This window comes from Portunus trituberculatus, chromosome 38 (genome assembly GCF_017591435.1).
Source record: "Portunus trituberculatus isolate SZX2019 chromosome 38, ASM1759143v1, whole genome shotgun sequence".
Lineage (NCBI taxonomy): Eukaryota > Metazoa > Arthropoda > Malacostraca > Decapoda > Portunidae > Portunus > Portunus trituberculatus.
In genome coordinates this window covers 37,802,046-37,826,394 of record NC_059292.1, presented here as the reverse complement: position 1 = coordinate 37,826,394, position 24,349 = coordinate 37,802,046, and the positions used below count along the sequence as shown (strand labels likewise).

Here is a 24,349-nt window from a genome sequence, read left to right as displayed (position 1 = left end):
GAAAAAATAACAGAGCCTTTATAGAATATTTACCTTTATCTAAATTTACAAAAAAAAAAAAAAAAAAAAAATACATACCTTTTTTATGAAATCCCATATTCCATATTACAAAATTAATATTTTCTTGTTTATAGCAGAACTAAACTACTTAATGTTCCCTTGACAATCACTGTGATGGGAGACTTTAGTACTGAAGCTTATCGTATTCACATCTTAACAAGCAAAGTACGTAATATTGTGGAACTACCATTCATGAACTTAGTCCATTCCATGACTTGGTTCACAAACCAAAACATTCACAGACCAAAACATTTTTTCTTGACTGAAATTAATGTACACACAGTAATTCCATTCCAGCCTCAGAAGCACTGCATATTTTTCAGATTTTCAAATGTTCTTGGTGACAGAGAATAAAGAATAAAATTAATATTAGAGGAAAAACATGGAAGTCTGGCATTGCACCAAGCACACATTGGATATTAGGAAATATTGAAGCATGCAAGTTTGTGTGTAGCATGGATTGTTACACTGCTCAGGACAATGTGCACCAGGGAGTCTTGACCTCATATCTTATTAGCATATTTGTAATAGGTGTTTGTCTTTTTGGGGAATTCAGACACTGGGATACAAGATGAAGTGTGACAGGATGGCATAGCAGTTACTGTCATGAGTAAGCACAATACTCTCTGCCTTATATAGACCTGTATGCTACATTATTTCCCAACAGCTAAAACATGTTTGATGGAAGGCGAGATGATGTTTCTTTCTCTTGAATCATCTTTCCAACCATCCTGAAAGGTTAGAATAGTAGAGAACAGGGAGTACTCAGGTTTAACACCTATCAAACAGCTGGGAATAAGTCTGATCTTGAGATCAGTAATAAGCTATTCCTGATACTAAAGAGGTTTGATATTGTGTGATAATCACACAGCTCAAGACAGGCAGGCCACAGCACGGCTGAACGAGTGAGTGTGTGCTTCCCAGTCTAGGGAGTTTATGGGGTGTTTATGTTTTTGAACACTGAAACTTTGTGAACAGATGCAAAAATTTTTAAAAATATCTGTTGGTGAACAGATTTATTCATGAACAGAAACATTCATAAACCGAGGTTCCACTTGTACAACTAGTCCATGTCATTTAAAGTTATATGCAAACAACATAACTAGTTCTTCTGCAGTCAAGTTTCATTACATATACATAAAGAGAAAAAAAAACATACCTACATTTAAATTGAGTAGTGTGAATCTCTTAAGAAGGATTATGTGTGTATTTACCTAGTTGTAGTTTTACAGGGCCTGGGCTTTACGCTCGTGTGGCCCTGTGTGTGTGTGTGTGTGTAATTCACCTCGGTCGCCTGCTGGTCACCCAGCCAGTCTTCCCCATTATGGAGCGAGCTCGGAGCTCATAGACTGATCTTCGGGTAGGACTGAGACCACATAACACACTCCACACACCGGGAAAGCGAGGCCACAACCCCTCGAGTTACATCCCGTACCTATTTACTGCTAGGTGAACAGGGGCCACACATTAAGAGGCTTGCCCATTTACCTCGCTGCCCCAGGACTCGAACCCGGCCCTCTCGATTGCGAGTCGAGCGTACTAACCACTACACTATGCGCGTGTGTGTGTGTGTAATTCGCTAAGGCCTGATCACAAGAAGAACCACGACCACCACCTGTTATCCTGTCAGTACAAGCTCAGAGCTCATTATTACCTATCTTCAGGTAAAACTGACCACACACACACCACACACCCCATCCTCCTGGTCAGGAGTGATAGTAACTGCCCTGTTTGCCAGCAGAAAAATCACAGAAGTGACCAGCCCCTTTTGGTGTTTGACCCTATGCCAGCCATGGCAGCCAACATAGACTCAACCCCTTTACCACTGAACTATGAGGCAGCATGAGTGTGTGTGATTCACCTCCTCGGTCACCTGCTGGTCACCCAGCCAGTCTTCCCCATTACGGAGCAAGCTCAGAGCTCATAGACCGATCTTCGGGTAGGACTGAGACCACATCAACACACAACACACACCGGGAAAGCGAGGCCACAACCCCTCGAGTTACATCCCATACCTATTTACTGCTAGGTGAACAGGGGCTACACATTAAGAGACTTGCCCATGTGCCTCGCCGCTTACCGGGACTCGAACCCGACCCTCTCGATTGTGAGTTGAGCGTGCTAACCACTACACTATGCGGTGTGTGTGTGTGTGTGTGCAAGTGTAAATTAATAGGAAGCACTACATATTTTCTTGGGAAACCTAAAACACTGGATGACAGAGTTCTTATCCACTTAAGCAATTTACAAACATTCTTATTTTTAATATTTTTAATGTTTTCTATCTGTTATGTATGTCTTGGTATCAATATTTACATCTCACACATTTATATTCAATATCCATTTGTTTCCTAATTTACGAACAGGTCACATTTCTGAGGCTTGTTCGGAACTCAAAATGTTGAAGTTCAACATCACTTGTGTCCATACTAAATACTGAAGACAAACATTAAGAAAAGCTTTGTACAGTACAACTTTAGCCCAGTAATTCTTAACAGTGTACTTTACCTCACTAGTTTCCAGTAAAAGAGTTAATTTATCAAACAAATTTACTACAAAGAAAAGTTGGTAAATACAGAGAGAGACAGAAAAAAAAAAGTCACATTTCAATGAAATGACACCAATGTGAATCTGAGACACTGAAGTATTGATTTGCCTTCCTATGGCTGCAAAGAGCCAAATCTGACCATTTTTTTTTTTTCACATCAATGGGATTCTACCATTTAATGATAAATCTTACACTTTTTTCCATTAATATCCTACTTAGTTCTTGTAAGATACACTATTGGAAACTACTCTGGTATAGCTGCACTGTACACAATAAGTAGTAAACTAGAGTAGATAACTGAACATTAAATGTAGCATGGGAATGATCATGTAAGACTGATATGAATTGATGAAATCGATAAGATATTCTGGGTTGCATTTGTGTAATTCCCTATGGTCTTATCACTCATTACTGCCAGCCATTATCCTCCTGAAAAAGTATAAAATTCACATAAACTGCTCAGTAAGGTGAATACCTCACACACACTACACATGTCATCTTGCTCAGAGGAAACAGTAACCTCTCACTCTTAGTGCAAGATCCACAACTTGAGCAGAGTTCAAACCTTCACTGGTCAAGTGGGAAGCAAGGATGTTCTCCACTGAAGCTATGGAATTTGTGTTCTAACTGCAAAAAAAAATGACTAACCAAGAGTTTTATGAATCTTCAGTACGAGATAATATGTTGAAAATTTTTTTATACTGCTAAGAAAAGATTAATTAGCCTTAGCTGGGAGATGACTGGCTATAGAGAAATTACAATATTTTCAAATAATAAAGCAAGATAATTTCACGATGACTGGCTATTGAGAAACTAGAATAGAGAGCCAAACAGAAAAGTAAAACACTGACGGTTATTCTCGCGTACACCCATCAGCTTACTTAGAAAAGTCATTACCACTCTTACAAATTCCAATTTATATGTAAAGTTAACAATAGTTGCTGATCATGGATCTTACAATGTTAGATGTACTTTGTAAGCTAATGGCACACTGCCTTTTTCATATATTTAAATAAAACAAATAAATGAATAAATAAATAAAAAAGGTTAAAAACAAGGCCAAGAACATACTTAAAAGGATGGCATTCTTGTTTCTTCCATGTTATCAGATGCAGGTACCTTGTGGTTCAGTACTCTTGCAAGTTTCCATGTATCAGAGCAACCATTTATCATATCATATAACACACACATAACTGGACAAATATTGATATAGAGTCAGAGCAACACAAGTACAGTTAAGGCCCTGTTCATCACAACTAGGTATCTGAATACACACACACACTGGCTACACATATATTTATTTTATAAAACATTCCTATTGTATATATCTATAAAAAATGGTTCTCTCTCTCTCTCTCTCTCTCTAGAATAGTGGTTAATAATCTTTTTACTATCACGATCCCACTCTAGGAAACTGTCCTTCCCTTCATGTCTCCCTTTGCATCTATGAATAAACTTCTCTCCCAGATTTTAAAGAATAGGGCAATACTTTTACATTTTTCATAAACTCATACATGACCATGCTCTCATTAAGATAACGACAAATATAATTAGAGAAATTCTTGTTTTTTTCCCATGTGCTCATGATCCTAGTGGAAATTATTGATGCCCACCCCCAGGGTAGTACAGCCTCAAGATTAAAAACCACTGCTCTAGAATGACCATTCAGACATTTCAAACTTTCCAAAAACTGGTACTATGGCCTGTTTGACTTATCAAAGAGAGAGAGAGAGAGAGAGAGAGAGAGAGAGAGAGAGAGAGAGAGAGAGAGAGAGAGAGAGAGAGAGAGAGAGAGAGAGAGAGAGAGAGAGAGAGAGAGAGAGTATGTAAATGTGTTTGCCGTGATGTGAATGGACACTGTTGTGAACTCGTGCATAGGCACCCAAGCTCACAGTAACTCCTGGGATGGTAGAAGGGGAGCAGAAAAGGACAGAAGGGAGAAGCAGAGAAGGATAGATCAGGAAGGGCAAAAAAAGTGGCTTGCCTACACTGGGATAACAATAAAAAGTCTGTTGTTCTAAACTGTGGGGCAAGTGTATGGCCTTCTTCCAATATCTTGTTTCAATCTAAAATATATTGGAGTGTTTGCTATAGTTTGCAAAAATGTAGATTCATGAACAGACTTAATTTCATATATAAAAGGAGGTCGGAGAGAAAGAAATCATTACATCATTTGTGAGTTATCAAACCAAATAACAAAATATTAGAAACATTTTAAGCCACTTCCATCAAGCAGAAAGCAAGAAATATGACAAAAGGAGCCAACTGCTATGCACATTGTCTCGGGTCTTGGATATATCATCATCTTGGGATGAATCCTACTCCATCACTATATGACCTTGCTTTATCCATTTAGTTAACATACCCGTATATAGATCCTGGTAAATATTAAAGAGACAACCATGCCTTGATGCCAGATTTTTGTAGAACACTGGTAAAGCGTCTACTGACATTGTGTCTCCCAACAACTTCCCTGAGTTGCTGCTTGTTCTTCTATTTTGTGTCTTCCACTGTCTTTCCTGAGTTGCTGCTTTAGTTTTTAGAAATACAACCCATGCTTTCAAAGCCTGGTTCTCCTTTCCTGATATACTCATGCAATCAACCACAACACATGTACAGACTAGGGTTTTACAGCAGCACTGAAAACTCGCGTCTCCTGCCTCAGGTTTTTTCTATGTTTTGAAGAAGACTGATATCAGCTGGTCTTTTCATCCCCATACAGTTTTGGCCTCTTTTGAGAAATTAGCCACGTAAAACACTGGTCCCTACTGAAACCAGAGGAAAACATTTGAAACTGAATATGTAGCAGATTATAAATAATGTGAAAACACTGAAAGTCAAGTTAATAGCATTCACCTCACCAGATGCTGTGGATACTGTTAGCATAAACATTAAATTCAATGTTTCATAATATTTAAGTACAGTGCATCAAGATGTATCATGAGAAGTGGTTTTAGAATGATGTTCTCCAGAGAACTGTCTATGGAGTGTTGACCCCACCCTACATCAATACAGCCGGCAATGACCGGCACCTCAGCCCATAGCAAACGCCCCAGTTCAATACGTAGAGCTAAAACACTACAACCATTGCATATATAAGTGAATAATATGATTTACAAAATACCATTTTGATTATAGAAAGTTTTAAAAATATTATAAGTGGAATGCAATTACATGCCTTCATATGATGCAACATTAATATTTCAACACAGAGCTACCATGGAACTTTTAGTCTTTTTTTAAATTATTAGTTTGATTTGTTTAATGAACCTTCCTTCAGAATATAATGCATTCCCTTACTTTCTAAACAAGGTCTAAAATGCCAACATGACAATACTATCATATACATTACCAACCTGTAATATGTTATCCATCCATACTAACAATCAAGTATACAGTTAAATACCTTTGGCATAAATAAAGAATATATTTTCAAGTTACCTAAAAAGGAAATAATAATCTGAAAAATAAAAATCTAAATCAATACAATGATCCTCTCCTTTAAGTAACTTTGAAGAGTGGAATGTTGGAAATGACCAAGCAAATCATAGCATATATAAATGTAAAATGAATACACATGAATGACCACATGCAATGAAAATCAATCATGTTCACAATGATAACACATTATGTATTACACAACCATACAACATCCACTGCTAACAACCACACCAAATAGTTTTCCTTAAAGACCTAATTGTAACTTTGGGAGTAAAGTCCACCAGAAAGTACTAACATGAAGCATGACAAAACTATCACAAGATATGAGAAGCATGTGTTGAAACATATCTGAACATTAAATATGGTACTTTACATGACTATAAAAATTAAAACTTATCCGAAAACATTGATCAAATTCAGTTTTTGTTCTGATAGTTTTCTGTTAAATCATGAATGAAAATTTTTTTTCAGAGTACATTACATGGATTAGCCTAAATCAGGCAAACCTGATGTGGTAATGAAGATGATGGTGAGGATGGTACTATGATGAGAATGAAAACACAGCCAGTACTGGTCAGAAGTGAAGAACATACTGAGAGGGGGTCATGATAAATGGTTCAATGATGGTGAAACAAGTACACTTCCAGCAAACTCCCTAAATGGTCTTTGAGTGATGTATTAATGAGTGAAGTAAGAAATAGTAATCTAGCATTGCACTTAATGCATGTATGAATCACTGTTGTCTGTCTATATGTGATTTTTGCATCAAATAGAAAAATGTAAACAAAAACTATACCCTATTTATGTACACAGCAAGTGTTTGAGTTGGGGTGAACTATATTTCAGTAGAAAGTATCCTCTATAGAAGGAAAAGAAAGACTATATTGGGCTGTCTGTACTTTACCTGAAGCCCAAATTAAGCACCTCCCTCCACACCAATATGAAAAGGGTAGAAAAGTATATAAAAACACTTCACTTCCTAAAAATTACATCCAAAGCTGTCCTCCCACAAAAGCACACTAACCACTGCACCAAATAGTTTGCCTAACCTGCTGTCATGGCAGCTTCTTGCTAATCAAACTGTATGTAGTGAGCACTCTTCACATGACAACATATTTCTTATAGTAAAAATACTGAGCCAAACATTTTAAGGCATATATTACATTCTAAAAGTTATCCCAAACATTTCAAATACAGTTATTTTGGCTGACTAGGAAAAGATGCAGTACACCAGCAGCATCATATACTACCCTGTATCTACCCCTGAATCCTCCTGGGGATGATCACAAGTGGTAAATGTTGGGATTTTCTTGTCTTCTGGTGTCTGTTTAATGCTCTCAGGGGCAGGATGATCCATTCGCATCACAAGAAGATCCACCAAATGCTCCATCAAGTTGGGGACAGAGTCATAACCTAAAACATGCAAAACAGTCTTACTATAGTAATCTATGTGATACAGGTAAGGTTGTAAATCATAATTTTCTTCACTTTCAGCCAAGAACTAATACAGCAAAGATGGTTAAATATACACATCTTTCACTTATTTGTAGTCACACATCATACACATCAGTTTGACTTTATATGCGTTGGATTACTTTTTACCTTTTGTTGATAAGAGAGATACCATTCATACTTTTGATTCAACTTATTCAAACATTGTGAAATTAGCTGTTTTGTCTTTAAAAATCTACCTCAGACAGACAGCAGCCATTCAGAATGATCACAGGACCTATCCTAGTTTTACCAAGTCCCTCTCTAGTATTCAAGAAAACCCAATAAATTCCAAAGGAAAAATCATAACTTTTTGCCTTATGTAAAATACTGAATAGGTAAAAATTATCAACTTACTAGGAAAAGCATTCACATCAATGATGCCATACTTTCCAGTGTTGCTGTCAATAACAACATCAATGCCAAGAAGATCCATATTCAAAGCTTCACGCAGATTTGTTACTATTCTGAAAACATTTAAAAACATTATTTTACAAAAATTCACATCTAGAAGCATCTACTTTCATCACACTTTATTACACTTTATTAGATTGTGATGTAATAGAAGTAAAAATCTAATGCCCTCCTGAAATGAAGATCCACTCATGTAGATAAAAGTCCTACTCCCTAAGATATTCTATAATAAGGGGATAAACGATGGTATGGTCTTGTATTTCAAGCTTACTACATATGAGTATTATGAAGTTGTGGTTTATCAATGATTAAATTTAGGGCTTTAACTCAGATTTCATTTACATTACATTTGATACGAACCAAAGGCTTTTTTTACAAATGGTACAGAATCACTTATTCAATATGTTAATTTCATACCACCTCAGGTCATCAGAACCAGAAATAGTAAAAAGAATAAAGTAAAAAAATGAAAAAAAAGGGATGTAAAGAGTAAGTATACAAAGCAGAGAATGTGAACAGAAAAAGGCACAAGTGCAAAATAAGTGAAAGCTACAAACTTTGTGCAATAAATAAGACACGCACAAAATGAAGGGTCAGAAAAAAGATGTCAGTGAAATAGCACACCTGTTAAATACTGCAGGATCAGCTTTTGGTAATTCATCTTCCATGTCTCCAGGGTCCAGCTGAGTGAGGGGAGACCGAGAGTCTGCTTTGGATACATTACTGGAGTTGAAGTAAACAGTTTCTTGCTCTGTCATGGACAAAATATACCAAATGAATAAACAACTGTGTTAAACAAAAAAAACATTATCATCAAGTAATATCAATACCAGATACACAAAAGTGTTTTCAACTGATCTTCGAGTGTATCAAATTTCTGATGCTAACTTACTCACCATTCTTACATGCTTAAAATGACCTCTTTACAATTTTCTTAAATAGTAGTTTGGATGAGTATATGAGTGATGGGTGTGGTTTACATATAATCAGGTTCACTTTAGTGGAATATTGTTCCGATATTTGTCACGGGATTCCACTACATGAATAAAGATAAGATGGAACAGGTAATTACCACAATGATATGACCAATAATGGAATATAATGGATCAGTGTGGTACGTGCACAAGAAGGAACATGTGAAAAAATAGAAAGGATACAAAGCATGCCAATGAAGACAATTCCAGAACTGCAATAATTAACCTATAAAGACTAGTTAAATTAAATTAATCTGCCAACATTGGAACAAAGGAAAGAAAGGGGAAATTTGATACTAATTCGTAAATTGTGGAATAAAGCGGAAGAAACATGTTGAGAAATTGCTGCTAAAAGGAAGACACAGCAAAGACACTAAGAAAAGGAAGATGTTTGAGTAAAAAAGAAATATAGTTTCCAACAAAAAAAAAAATGTAAGAGTTTGGAATAAGATAAGTGAGGATGTAGTATTGATAATGAGTATTTACAACTTTAAAGAAAACTGAACTAGAGTATATAAGGAGATGAGACCCCATGTATGTACCTCAGACCCCTGTAAATTATAACTACCTATATAAACACACACACACACACACACACACACACACACACACACACACACACACACACACACACACACACACACACACACACACACACACACACACACACACACACACACACACACACTGCTGTTTCTTGTACTCAAACATCTTTCCTCTATGTACCTCCTCAAAGTGAATAGCTGGTCATGAGCTTCATTTCTAAGATGACCACGTATTCCATTACAGTAGTATGATATAAAAAATATCAAGATAAAACCAAGTGAAAAATAAAAGAAATAAAAATAATTAAAATAAAGCATACACAAAAGAAAGTTTTACATACAAAATATCTTACCTGTATATGTTAACAAACCGTAACTATTCAATTTATTCTAACATGTACTGGATTACTAAAAAAATCAGGCTCCTCTCGTACCGATGACTTGTTACTCATGGCAATGGTGACGATCACATGTTTCATCACTTATACTAAACACAAGTATATTTATGTATATTCAAACTTTTACATACATATATAGACATATACAATGTACCTGCAAGTGTGTTAAAACCAAAGCAACCATCAACTGAAAAGAAAATAACAATGTCAAAATAAAACACTTATAAAATATGTTTGTTTCATAAAGCTCTTAAATATTTAACAAATAGATTTTTACATCTATTACTTTACTATTAAAAAATCAACATTGTAAAAGAAAATGGTAAACTTTATGGTTCTCAAAACCTAAGAAAATGGCTAGTTTCTAAATTGCTTTTCAGAACAACAATTATCATAAATATTGTACTTGTGCTGTCAATTCATAATAAAAATGACCTATAGAGCACAAATATAGTTTCTTTTATGTACTTATTCATGTACAAGAAGACTTCAATTTGTAAGCCAAATGTAATTGTAAATATAAAAAGCAAATATAAAAAGCATTCTGTTTCATTTCAAACATTAGAGATGTTCCATGTTTGCAAGTTTTGATCATATTCAAAACATATATTCTGAGAGAATTTTTTGTCAAATATTTTGCACTAAATCCACTTGTTAACCCTTTTGAAGAAAAAAATTAAATCAGGTAAGATAAGTATATGAATGAATCAATAAACAGGTAAATAAATAAGTAAATAAATAAAAAAAATAAATAAATAATAACAGTGATAAAAAGAATAATATCAATAACAATAACAATGATAATAACAATCAAGAAACAAATTAACTGAGCAGAGATGATTGTAACTCCAATCCAACAGTTAATTCAATCAGGTGTGTTAAAAGCTGGTGCCAAGTGATAACAAGAAATGTATTCACCTGTTTTGAACATAAACTATGAAAGAACTGGAAGGATCTGAGGGAGGGAAGATGGGGGGAGGAAAGGATGAGAGAGAGAGAGAGAGAGAGAGAGAGAGAGAGAGAGAGAGAGAGAGAGAGAGAGAGAGAGAGAGAGAGAGAGAGAGAGAGAGAGAGAGAGAGAATCTACTGCTGAGTTCGAAACACATAATGCACTTGAAATGCAATAAATATAATATCCAACAGTGTCACTTCACTTGAATCATTAATAAAACATCATATTTTTCAATCATGTAACAAATGTGTTATGACAAAAGTCTGTGCAAAATACTAAGGATAATGTAAGGCATAAAATTAAATACTGTTACTTTCAATACCAAGACAAATATTACAATGTCTTAGGTAGTGTTCCTTAAGATTTCATTTGGCAAACGATCACTTTGGAGGCACCAGTTAGTGAAATGTTGTTAATGATTTTGAAGCTGCCTGACACCATCCAGGGAAGTAATATGCAGAAAGATGATTCATTCTCCTACCTTGGATATCAATCAGCAGTCAACCTTGTATGGTTATTGTCCTTACATAAGCAAAGTACAACTACACAAGGATTAAACTAAAACGTGAATTAATGTTCTGTTTTTAAGGCACACTTCACTCTTGTTAAGAAATAACATCTCCAATTATAAGGGTGAAAATTTAGCACTTAGCTGATCAATGAAATATGGTGGCACAAAAATACAGAACAAAAAAAACTTAAAACTTGCAAAAATGGTGATCCTCCCAAGAAAATTCATAGTAATAAAAAAATATAGCATAAAAGATAAGCATCTCTAAACAGAAAGGAATTTGTAATATCAAAATCACAGAAATGATCTAATCCAAACAAGTCTTTTCTACATACCTCCAGCATAGAAGTTCTTGAGTGATGGCCTCACAATGACAAACCACACTGGTCCCAAGACGAAAAGCTTATATAGAACAGCTCCATGATTTATGAAGGACTGAGCAACACAAGGAAGTCTGAACTCACTAAGACCCATTTCATTGAAAACTACAGCCATCTGAAAATTGTAAATGACTATGAATTAATTTCATCCCAAGAAAAAAGTGATGCTTACTATTTTATTATTACTAGTACAACACTTCTTTCTATCAAAATTATTCCTCCAAGCACATTAAGTAACAAAATAATTCAAGGTAAGTTCAAGATCATGATCTGATGCTTGCTAGAAGAAAGAGAACTAAGATGAAATGCAGAGGTTCTTCTATCCATCAAAAGTTGAGTAGGACCAAAAAGCAAAAAATTCATCCTCCCATGCCAAACGAGTCCAGCGTTCCATGTAAACAGCGTACTGTACATATACATTCATTACTTCAATGTGATTTTGATTGCTACAATTTTTACATTAATGCTGAGTCTGCAGTATTTAAACAACTCCATGTATTTCAGACATTTCATTTCTACTTTTTTTGCCAAGTTCTTTCCATAAATGTATCTGATCTATTTATAAAAGATGGAGCTCTGTGTCATACGACTGACTGTCATGAATGACTCTGGACTATCACGTGACATTCATAGCGGACTGGCATCACAACACATACATTGGGTGCTGATCATATTGAGTCACAGTTAAAGAGTCAAGAAAAACAATTCAACCATTTTGAAAATAAATCATAATATGAATGATTAATTTTAAACTACCACAAATCAAGTCCCCTGAATATCTAAAAAGTTAAGTTTGTACAAACCTCATGAGCTTCTACTCCACCACCTCCTGTCACTGGCTTGCATACTGATGAAAGATGACAATAATATCAATTTTCATATAAATTTAAAATAACCTGTGTTAATAGTAAGTTAGTAATCTGTATAAAGGTGGGAAACAGTAAGAGATAAGTATCTTAAAATACAGATAACACTAAAGAAATTTAAATCTAATACAAAATGCTACAGGATATAACATCAATCATCTTGTCTTAAAAAGAAACCTAAAAATAAAAAAGAGCAAACTTTAAGACAAGCCAATCCATAGTTTTGTTAAAAAAAAAAAAAAAAATAAATAAATAAATAAATAAATAAAAAAAAAAAAAAAAAAAAAAAAAACTCATGTCAAGTCTTATTCTGTGATATAGAGAAGACTCCTCAAATCCTGCTTTTATTAAATTATCAAATAATTCATTATTTTTAAAAAAATATAGTGGTAAAATCTGGTTAAATTGCTACAACTTTCTCATTCATTTACTTCAAAAGCAAACAAGAAAGAATTCTCATTATAAACTTTATGAGAAAAGCTACTCACCTACTGGAAATGTAACACTTGCTTGCTTTACAATCTCAGCATTTTCTTTAACATCTTTTGATGACAGTTCTGCGTATGTTGGAGTAAATATCTTTTCTGTAACATAAATTGACAGTTTGTTACGACAATTCCATAAATTTGATAATAAGAAAGATATACCTGAAATTTTATCAATATACCTAGTAAATATACATGTCTATACAGAGTGTCCAGTGTGGAAAGTTACACAACCACAGAAATAAAAGATCAAATCATTCTAAGTAGGATATATTCTATTCTATTAATTAAAAGTGCAGTGGTTTGGAAATTAAAGGATGCTTAAATATGAACATGTACTGACAAGCAGCTACACAGTTGCAATGTACTGTACAATTTGTTAATTCATTATGTGTGTGTGTGTGTGTGTGTGTGTGTGTGTGTGTGTGTGTGTGTGTGTGTGTGTGTGTGTGTGTGTGTGTGTGTGTGTTTTTTCACTGTTTGATCTGCTGCAGTCTCTGACGAGACAGCCAGACGTTACCCTACGGAACGAGCTCAGAGCTCATTATTTCCGATCTTCGGATAGGCCTGAGACCAGGCACACACCACACAACGGGACAACAAGGTCACAACTCCTCGATTTACATCCCGTACCTACTCACTGCTAGGTGAACAGGGGCTACACGTGAAAGGAGACACACCCAAATATCTCCACCCGGCCGGGGAATCGAACCCCAGTCCTCTGGCTTGTGAAGCCAGCGCTCTAACCACTGAGCTACCGGGCGTGTGTGTGTGTGTGTGTGTGTGTGTGTGTGTGTGTGTGTGTGTGTGTGTGTGTGTGTGTGTGTGTGTGTGTGTGTGTTAGATGGGGGCTAAATTTAAATTATTTTGTAATACTGTAGTGAAATACTGGTAGGCGGTCACAGTTTCCTTTAATCTTTGGAAGCTAACAGAGATATGTGGAATGGCTAGATGTATAAGGTAGGAAAGCATCAACCATCTCCATTTCAAAACAAACACATAAATAAAACAGATAAAAATTCCATTTACTAACCATCATATCTGAAACGTTGGTGAAGAAGTTCATAGGTTTGGTTCCTTAAGAGCAATTTGTGGACACCAGGAAGAGGATCCATGACAAAGGTTTCTGGATGCTTCTTTATATAGTTTTCAAACATATTGATTGCATTTGCAGCCTGAAAAAAACCTTATTATAATAAATATCCACTCACATTAATTATTACATAAATGGTTTGAAAAAAGCTAAATAGCCAATACTGTACAGAATATTTAAGGAAAATTCATCCAGATTTAAACCTTAAACACACAGCCAGATGAACAGTTCTCCTTCATCTTCCTTAATGCTTTCAATAATCTAGTGGCATATTTCAAACCAGTGCACACACATGAATGATTTTATGTAGAAAGTATTTTTACACATACAATAGCAGGGACAGGCAAGCACCATCTATAGCGGTTACAACAGTGCCTTCTTTCTATTTTATAAGATTTACCTTTTCTTGAGATTTTGTATTTTATGGAAAATTTCACAAGCTTACAAGAGCATCTTTTTATTAAACACTATCCTTTAAACTTAAAGTGAGAGTTTGTGTATACTGTTTTGTATGAAATCCTCAATGTTCCATGACATATTCTTCTCAATGGATCACTGTATGACTACTCTTACAAGTGCACTACATATTTTTGCTATACACACAAACACGTCATGTCAAAAGGATGACAGGAGTAATAATGGTGATGGACATTTTCAGTGGCATGTTGTTATATTTTCCAAACAGAGTTTGAAGAAGGCTAAAAATGCATTGAAAATGTTACACTGCTCAGATTTCTCATGCTTTGAATTGCACCATGACAAAAAGCATGAGCAAAACAAAAATGATGGGCCAATATAATGAGGGATGTATAATGGTAACAGCTGGAACCAAAACCAATGATATAATTTGTTCTCATGAAATTCTTATCCTTCTTCAATACATCAATGTTGTTAAAGACCATTCCAACATATTTTGTCTACTTTAAATGGCATTACCTTATCATTATTGTTGAGGGCCTGGGCATACAATACTGTCACCTTGTGAAGGATAAGATCAAATGGTCCCTGGTCATCCAAAGGAGAGTTCATATCAATCTGAAAAGATAAATAAATATGTACGTTAGCTTATGCCATTAGAAAAAAAATACAATTACAATTTAAACAAATAAAGAGAGATCCCTGAAATGTATAGGTATGCTAATAGAAATTCTTCTTAGTGATGCTCTATGACAACAAAAACGTGAGAATCTACATGAACTGAGAGTCCATTAACTGTTGAAGTAAACTGATGACATTAAAAAGGTCGATAAGATACAAATGAAAGACTGAGAAAAAAAAATATGAAGAGATAACTTCAATAAGCTTACTTTAACAGTTTACAATCACCAAGATAAGCAATAACTATGATAAGATGGATGGCTTGATAGATACACAGAGAAACTGAGAGATATATATACACACAACATATCGAAAACAAACAAATGGACAAGAAAGACAATAATAAGATTTGCAAAACAGAGCAGATGATAAATGATGGCAAAATGAAACTATTCACACAGATGATTGCACAGTACCTTAACCAGCTGTATTCCTCGTCTCCTGAAAATAAAAATTGTGATGCTTAGCAGAGTTCATTAATATTATCATATTTTATTATCTTAACCACAGGAAATAAATACATCTTATGCAGATATCCAGAAAACTCCAAAAGTTCATTATATCTAAGTCAAATAAACAGTAAAGTCATTATTACTATTGACAGATGACGATGCTTCCTCTGAATTTCCTGTACTGTGTGGTATTTGTACATGACATTTAATCTTAATTCACACAAACTATTTCTTTTCTTTTTTCTTTTTCTTCTATGGTATTCTCTAACTGCAGCACCAAAGAACACTAGATAAACTCACAGATAGTAGTAACAACCATAATTTAGAGTCTGTTTTACTAGAGAAGAAAAACTGAACACATAAGATTTTGTTTCTTTTGTTACTGGAATAAGATCTTATGTACCTGATTTCATACATATGTAGCTCACTTCTCTATATAGATCAATGCAGATCTATCATCTATTCTCATGGTTATACAGCTGGATAAAACTTGACCCCTTCCACCTAGCAGTACGGCAGATGAGTGAACTATTTATAGACTCTACCTACTTTCATCCATACACCTATATATAAATTGGTCATTCCAGACTGACATCTATATGTATATACTCTGCCACAAAACTGCATAAACAATTGAATCTATACATAGACTCTGCCGAAAACTGAACAAACAATTGAATCTATGTATAGACTCTGCTGCTGGGGGAGGGGATCACAAATGCCCCCAGGTTGGACTGCTCTTCAGGTAACAACCCAAAATGTCTTGACACCTCCCTCAACTTTTTTTTCATTAACTTCTGCAACATTCACAGTCTTCGATCTAATTTTCAATCTGTAAAACACCATCACTCCTCTACTAAACATCATTTTCTTTTCCTCAACAAAACATAGCTGTCCGAGGCAACTGACAGTAGCCCCTTTTCTGTCCCCTCCTACTTTCTCTATCCTCAGTTTTGTTCCAAAGCTGGATGTTGTGTCTATGTGCAACAACTTAACTTACTCTCGTGCCCACACTACTGAATCTTCCAAGTTTTCCATCATCTGGCTTTGACTTAATAGTTACTGTCTACCTCTACCCTAACTCCCCCTGACTATAGTAAATTCTCTGACTATTTAACTTCCAAAGTAGAGCACATTCTATCCCTCTATCCTTTTGCAGAGATCTCCATCCTTGGAGATTTCAATGTTCACCACCAGCTTTGGCTTTCTTCTCCCTTTACTGACCATCCTGGTGTACTAGCCTTCAACTATGCTGTCCTCCATGACCTAGAGCAACTAGCGCAATACCCTACTTGCATTCCTGACCATCTTTGAGATATGACCAACATTCTTGATCTTTTCTTTACCTCTAATACTTCTGCTTATGCTGTTACCTTATCTTCTCTGCTGGGGTCCTCTGATCACAATCTCATATCTGTATCTTGCCCTATTTCTCCAATACCTCCTCAGGATCCCCCAAGGCAGAGGTGCTTCTGGTGCTTTGCCTCAGCCAGCTGGGAGGACTTGAGGAGGTATTATACAGATGATGACAGCTGATGATACTCAGCTGTCCCCATCTTCTACATTGAATATCCTCAGTCTGTCCTTTACTCATAATCTAAACTAGAAACTTCACATCTCATCTCTTGCTAAAACAGCTTCAATAAAGTTCTGAGGTGTCTCTGCCAGTTTTTCTTGCCCTTCCAACTGCTAACTCTGTACAAGGGCCTTATCCATCCCTGTATGGAGTACTCTTTGCATGTTTGGGAGGGTTGGTTCCACTCACACGGTTTTGTTAGATAGGGTGGAATCAAAAGCTTTTTGTCTCATCAACTCCTCTCCTCTGACTGACTGTCTTCAACCTCTTTCTCACTGCCGAAATGTTGCATCTCTTGCTATCTTTTATCACTATTTTCATGCTAACTGCATGCCTCCCCTTCTCCTGCAGCCTTGCTGCACAAGGCTTTCTTCTTCCTCTCACCCTTAATCTGTCCAACTCTCTAATACAAGAGTTAACCAGTACTCTCAATCGTTCATACCTTTCTCTGGTAAACTCTGGAACTCCCTGCCTGCTTCTGTATTTCCATCTTCCTATGACTTGAATTCTTTCAAGAGGGAGGTTTCAAGACATTTGTCCCTGAATTTTGGATAACTCGTATGACCTTTAAGGGAACTGGCAACCCAGTGGGCCTTTGTTTTTTTCCATTTTTGTTGCCCTTGGCTAGTTGTCCCTTCTGCATAAAAAAAAAAAAAAAAAAAAAAAAAAAATATCAATATATAGACTGCCACAAAACTGAACAAATAATTGAATCTATACGCAGACTCTGCCAAACACTGAACAAACAATTGAATCTCTACATAGACTCCGCCACAAAATTGAAACAAACAATTGAATATATATATATATATATATACACATGTAACCCCCACTTAACGAATGGGTTACGTTCCTAAAATAAAACTTTCATTAAGCGAATTTTTGTTAAGTGAACCAATTATAACAAGTTTAACCCCTGACTTGAACTTCCATTGAGAGTAAACAAAGCGAGAGTGCATCATAGTACAGTAAAAGGCTTAATGAATGTAAAAGTTATGAAGTTAAACATTTAGGCAGTTTAATTTAAGACTAAGTCATTATTTTATGAAGGGAGGGAGAGTGGAGCGAGAAATACGCTAGCTGGCAACCTGTGGAATGTAAACAAAGGGCGCATCATTGTACCACATACAAAACTTATGTACCACATTTCCACACGGCTTTCCATTTTATCCATTGCAGAGTCATGAGTTCAGGTGGTTCTTTTAGCTTGCAAGGAAGATATGGTCTTACCACCCTTCTTAATAGAGTCTGCTGACTTGAAAATAGTAGAGACAGTACATGGAGTCAAGCCATGGTGGCGAGCAATGCTATTAGTTTTCTCGCCTCTCTCGTGTCTGTGAATAATATCCAGCTTCACTCCGAGAGTAAGAGACTTCCTGGTCTTCTTAGCAACGCTAGGCGACATTGCAGGGCATTTTGGTAGCACGTTGAGCGAGGGAAGACGAGCTGCTGCTGACACTATTATTGTTTTGAACTGGGGGAGGGGAGTGAGTGGTGCAAGTTTTGTCCACGAGAGGCACTGGTGTATTCAAAAGCCTGTCAGCCTGCGTCATACAGGGGTGCTTTCAAACTTGGAAAAAATTTCATTAAAGCAAGTTTGGTGTTCGTTAAACGAGCAGATAGTAGTAAAATGAAACCTTCGTTGTAGCGAAATTTTGTTGTGTGAACCTTCATTAAGCAGGGGTTGCCTGTATATATTTTATTGGTGATAATGTCTGTCAATATATTCATATGAATACTTAGAGTCACTCACACTCATTGAAAATCAAGGCCCGTGCAAGTCAAGGAATTGTAACCTGGATGTAATTTACTTCCACTTTTCTTCATATTTTTCAAATAGCTACTTGTTTTGTATCTATTCCTTTTCAGGCAATGGCACTAGCATCTTTTCCCTTGACCTGATAGATTAATAATAAAAGAATGTATAAAAAAATGCAAAAATTCCCAATATGTGTGTGGCACATCCACCACTGACAAAGCATAAGTGGTGACCAATGTTGGCAAGTATATGGGTATTTGAGATGCCAAATAATGATTTATTTTATGTTTTTTTTGTTACTTGTAAAGAATCGTCTGCATATAGACCATGCTACAACTCCGAGCGGTAAAATCAGAACAAACGTCTATATATTCAGGATCTGACAAAAATTCCCAAGTTCAAAACGTCTGCCGGAAAGGGTTAACAAACTAATGTAATGCACTTTTCATAATTGTGGCATCTAAATCCGATCAAGGAATATACATATGTAGTCTTCGGGTTTCAAAATGCATTGACGATTCAATACAATACAAATTACATAAAATCTATAACAAAGTCTATGTTGTAAGCATAAAATCTATGACACAACCTTCCAACAATTGAGTTCTGTTACATCAATCCCTAAAGATGATCAGTAAAGGTACACCACTCACCTGCATGTTGCTTCTAGGTCTTGCACTCCAAATTTCTGACATTTCTGCTCATTGAGCCAGTAGCCAACCACTTTATGCTTTCCAGTTGACTGCTCCATTCTGCTGCTGTAAAGAAATATGCAATGCAAATGTAAAATTCATGAGTAAAAATTGTGGCTTTGGTTTCATTACCTTGGCCCTTGACCACTCTGAAGCTAAATTATAATTCCGGAACACTCATGACTTAGAATCATGTTTTCTTCCTCACCAGCATCCAGATTAGAAACTAAAATAGTACTTGTAATAGACATCAGGAATGAGGTTTTAGAATGGAGAAAAACAACTAATGTGGCTCCTGCCAAATTTGGTATATAGATAGTCAGATTTTGTATTAATTTGATAGTAATCTCTATTTTCTAAGACACATTTTTAATACCGTTGTGTACATATTTGAATGTAGTCCTTCCAATGCAGCAAAATCATATCTTAATGCATAGTATTTTTATATCCGACTATTTATCAGGCTGCCAATCCCACACAAGGTAGCCCTTGCCCTATGGCAGGTATTATGAACACTGGCACTGTACTCCTTGCATGCCATAAGAGGCACTTTTAAGAGATATGGATAGGATGGGCTAGGAACCCTCTCCTCCGTAGTATTTTCCTGTGAATAGACAAGCCATGACACTCAGTAATGAAAGACACAAAATTCATATTAGCAAGAATTACAGTTAAAGCACACTCTAAATGTCTACAAAATTAATGTGTAGAACAATTCCCGACACTGGTTTCCACAATGTTTGTTATATGAAATTAATGCCATCTTGAAACTCTCATTGGTAAATTTAAATTTTATAATGGACTTTAATCTTAATCAGTGGCTCTCAAACTATTCTGCTGAACTACAGGATTCTATGAAGACTTTTCAAGGGTTCTGTGGTACAAATTCATACATGTTTGAGAAAAGCCTACTTTAAATTACAAACATGAACAGGAATGGATAAAACTATATATGAAAAGAATTAAATAATTCGTATCAGAGAGAGAGAGAGAGAGAGAGAGAGAGAGAGAGAGAGAGAGAGAGAGAGAGAGAGAGAGAGAGAGAGAGAGAGAGAGAGAGATTCACTCTACATGGATGGGGATCAGGGGTTCTATATTGGGTGAGGGATCATAGGGAGATTTCACTGAATACCAGAGAGTGGGAAAGAGTTTCTGTAAGTTTGAAAAGTTTGAGATGCACTCATCTAAATAATACTTGTCCTACACACATTTTGAGTTACATTCACCAGTTTTTCATGACATAGGAATGATGTGGCGATCACAGATTTTGTGAAAAAAAAATAAATGTGGAAATACTTTAAATTGTTTTTCTTGTACAGTAAGAATTAAACCTTTAATCTGCATGTAAAATAGAGGCCAGCCATGGTCATAAAAGATCCTCAGAGAGATATGGCGAGGTACATTATCATAAAGCAATGGTTCCCTTTTTTTTTTCTATCTCCTTACCTAACTCAACATACCACGCGAAGCGTTACACCAACCACAATATGTAACAATTGGCAAATACTAATTATCCTCCTCCACAGCACAGTACTTGTACACATCTGCTCATATCGGGAAATTCATGTATGCTTGTGAATATGACAATGAATTAGCTCAATATTATGTAACATGTGCATGTCACATAAATATTACACAAAACAATTTCTTTTCTTAAACATCTTTTCCTGTCTTTTTCTGAACTGCACTCTTACATAATGGCTATATCAGGTGTGTGTGTGTGTGTATATATATATATATATATATATATATATATATATATATATATATATATATATATATATATATATATATATATATATGAAGCACAGCAGCTAGTTTGACATTTATGTTAAAAGAGGCTGATGCACTGCAGTTAGTGTGACTATATATATATATATATATATATATATATATATATATATATATATATATATATATATATATATAGTCACACTAACTGCAACGCATCAGCCTCTTTAACATAAATGTCAAACTAGCTGCTGTGCTTCATCGTTCACTACAAAATTAGTAAAGGTCTTTCCAAGTCATAACTTCATAATTTCCTTAACCTAACCAGCACTAAGCTTGCTGAAATGCTGAGGCAGTTCAGCACAAATTCTCACTATTTACAGTATTTATCATAATTTTTTTACAAATCTACTTAGTGAAATCTTCTCAGGATTTACGAGATGTTGAAAATTACATAATCAGTTCTCCATAACTAAAACATAAAGTAAAATTATACCTTCTTGTTAACTACATGTATTAAACAGTAATAATTTCAAGACTTTGTTTGGCAAAGTCCAAACATACATACCACACTGTTTTCATGCCTTCATCTACCACTCACTTATAAGAATTTTATCACACATATAAAAGAAGACAATGCGTTGCATCAGCATCCCTAATGACCACTGAACAATGTCACCTGCAGCATACACTAATATAATAGGTAACACTTGGCACCTGTACAGGGCCTTGACGTTATATAAGCCGTGCTCCTCGCCCATAAGTACCAGATTTTCTTCGGAATCTTTGTTATCACAGATCTAATATCCTGTGTTCATGCCCGTGTGGTAAATGCCAGCAGAGATAGATAAGAGGCAATCAAGGTAACTAAAGTTGATCCCTAGATGAGAAAAAAAAAAAAAAACATATCAGTTTCCTGAATAAGCCACAGCCACAACACCCCCCATATAACAAATACCCGAAGCATGAGCACCGAACATCACCCATTTCACCAAGTAGTACCTATTTCGTCCCAACAAATACGACACGCACCTTCACATCACACATGTCAACGGCAATTCACATATCACCCAGTCCCTCCCAGACTATTACGCCTCACCTGGGAAGGGTTGCGCCTCTATATCTCTCCGGAAAACACCATCTGCAGACAGTGGATGTGAGATAACAACATTCCTGGGCGTGGGGCACCACCGCTAATCAGCACACGCACCACCGCCACCCACGGGAGGCGACACACTGATAGTATCCCTCACTGCTCCACCAATCTCGTAGTTTTTTTTTTTTTCTTCTTTCTCTATCTTCCCTTTGTTATGCACTCAAGTGGTAATTCGTGACCTATAAGCAATGTCCAGAACGAAGGAAGGTACCCCCACCCCCCAGGTATCACCAAGGCAAGGGTTCACTGAGTGCTGGTCCAAACGTAAACAAACGTGATGAAGAAGCAGAAGGATGATTTCTGGGAGTTGTGGCTCAAGTTGTACTGTACATATAAATTTGGGTGTGTTTCTCTTAGTAAAACAAAGCCTGACACGAGGGAAGGAAAGTGAACATACACGAAATATCTATTGCGTATCCAATTTTTCCACCAGGTGACGTCGTGTACAATATATCTCAATGCAAAAACGGAGTAAATGAAAACCACAGACATGGGAGAGAACTATCACTTACGAATACTATCTACTTACACAGCAAATGGCTAAGGAGAGGCTTTATGCACGTTTCCAAGATGAATTACGACTGCCTGTAGGCTACTGTGTACTGAAATAGTGAAATCAATCGAAATGTATTGGAAGAATTGCCACTTGGATCCTTCGCTACCGATTTCAAGGCGACGAGAATTTGCGTCTTTGTACAGAACTTGGAATCTTTAGTCTCTACTGAAAGAACTTCTTGCTTTTCCGGGATTAGTTTGAACCCAGTCAACTTTGAATAGATGTATAATATTCTATATTGCCCATCTTTCTCCGTTTGCTCCTTCCTTATATCTTTACTTTAGTTCGCCCTCTGAAACTGTTCATAAGCTTCTTCAGTTTTACACTGGTAGAATGGTTAATCAACTTATGAAACATGATATAATACATCTCCCTACTTCTCTTGCATCAACTCTTTCTTCTACCAATTCTTTTTTTTTTTTCTCTTAATTGTTCAGAAGTCAGTTAATTTTAATTGTGAACTGGATAGACCGTGGTTATTTACACTAAATGACTTATTCACTCGTCATTTGGATCATCAATCGAAAGTCATGGAACTCCAAACCTCACCCAGATGGCACTAGATTAAGTACATTATCATACATTATTAAGTTGTCACGTATGCTTAACTTTTTTTTTTTTTTTTTATCCTCATGAAAAAAAAAAAAAAAAAAAAAAAAAAAATATATATATATATATATATATATATATATATATATATATATATATATATATATATATATATATATATATATATATATATATATATATATATATATATATATATATATATATATATATATATATATATATATATATATATATATATATATATATATATATATATATATATATATATATATATATATATATATATATATTTATATATATTCGAAGGTTACAGAGATCATTACTCGAGCTTTCAATTCATAAGTGTTTAACTTCAATAAATATGGATGATCCACACGCTCTTGAAAAAGAAAAAGTCTGGTATTTCCAGCTGTCAGTTAAAGGTCGTCGAAACAAAACACTGAAAAAAAAAAAAAAACTGATGGTACAGTCCGGTGGTATGACACGTACAGTAAAATTGATAAATGCTAGTGAGGGAAGAGGAACTAGTAGGAGGTGGGATGGGAAGGGTGTAGAAGAGGGCAGCCGGTGGGAATAGTTAAGTAGCTAGGAGATACCTGAG

At 35.5% G+C, this 24,349-nt stretch overlaps 1 protein-coding gene across 6 annotated transcripts; it reads right to left on the bottom strand.

Moving 5' to 3' along the window:
• Positions 1-2,595: 2,595 nt before the first annotated feature.
• LOC123514722 (inositol-tetrakisphosphate 1-kinase-like) lies at positions 2,596-22,872 on the bottom strand. 6 transcript variants are annotated; one of them, XM_045272796.1, is made up of 12 exons: positions 22,499-22,872; positions 19,697-19,801; positions 15,673-15,697; positions 15,095-15,193; positions 14,099-14,240; positions 13,069-13,164; positions 12,518-12,561; positions 11,670-11,829; positions 10,026-10,058; positions 8,579-8,705; positions 7,898-8,007; positions 2,596-7,462 (listed from the first exon to the last, which is right to left on the bottom strand). In XM_045272796.1, the coding sequence occupies exons 2-12, from the start codon at positions 19,792-19,794 to the stop codon at positions 7,296-7,298; spliced, it is 1,101 nt and encodes a 366-aa protein (XP_045128731.1). In that variant the 5' UTR covers positions 19,795-19,801; positions 22,499-22,872; the 3' UTR covers positions 2,596-7,295. The 6 variants fall into 6 exon arrangements, with proteins under 6 accessions (XP_045128731.1, XP_045128729.1, XP_045128730.1 ...); XM_045272794.1 differs by having other exon boundaries at positions 19,697-19,798; positions 22,566-22,872; XM_045272795.1 differs by having other exon boundaries at positions 22,566-22,870.
• Positions 22,873-24,349: the final 1,477 nt, after the last annotated feature.

What these genes read in the sequence shown, in the direction of transcription:
- LOC123514722 (XM_045272792.1), bottom strand. An exon ending in GTGGAGTAGAAGCTCATGAG is followed by an intron (nt 11,830 to 12,517) that starts GTTTGTACAAAC and finishes TACAATTTTCAG; the next exon opens with ATGGCTGTAGTTTTCAATGA. An exon ending in CAAGAACTTCTATGCTGGAG is followed by an intron (nt 10,059 to 11,669) that starts GTATGTAGAAAA and finishes TTTTCTTTTCAG; the next exon opens with TTGATGGTTGCTTTGGTTTT.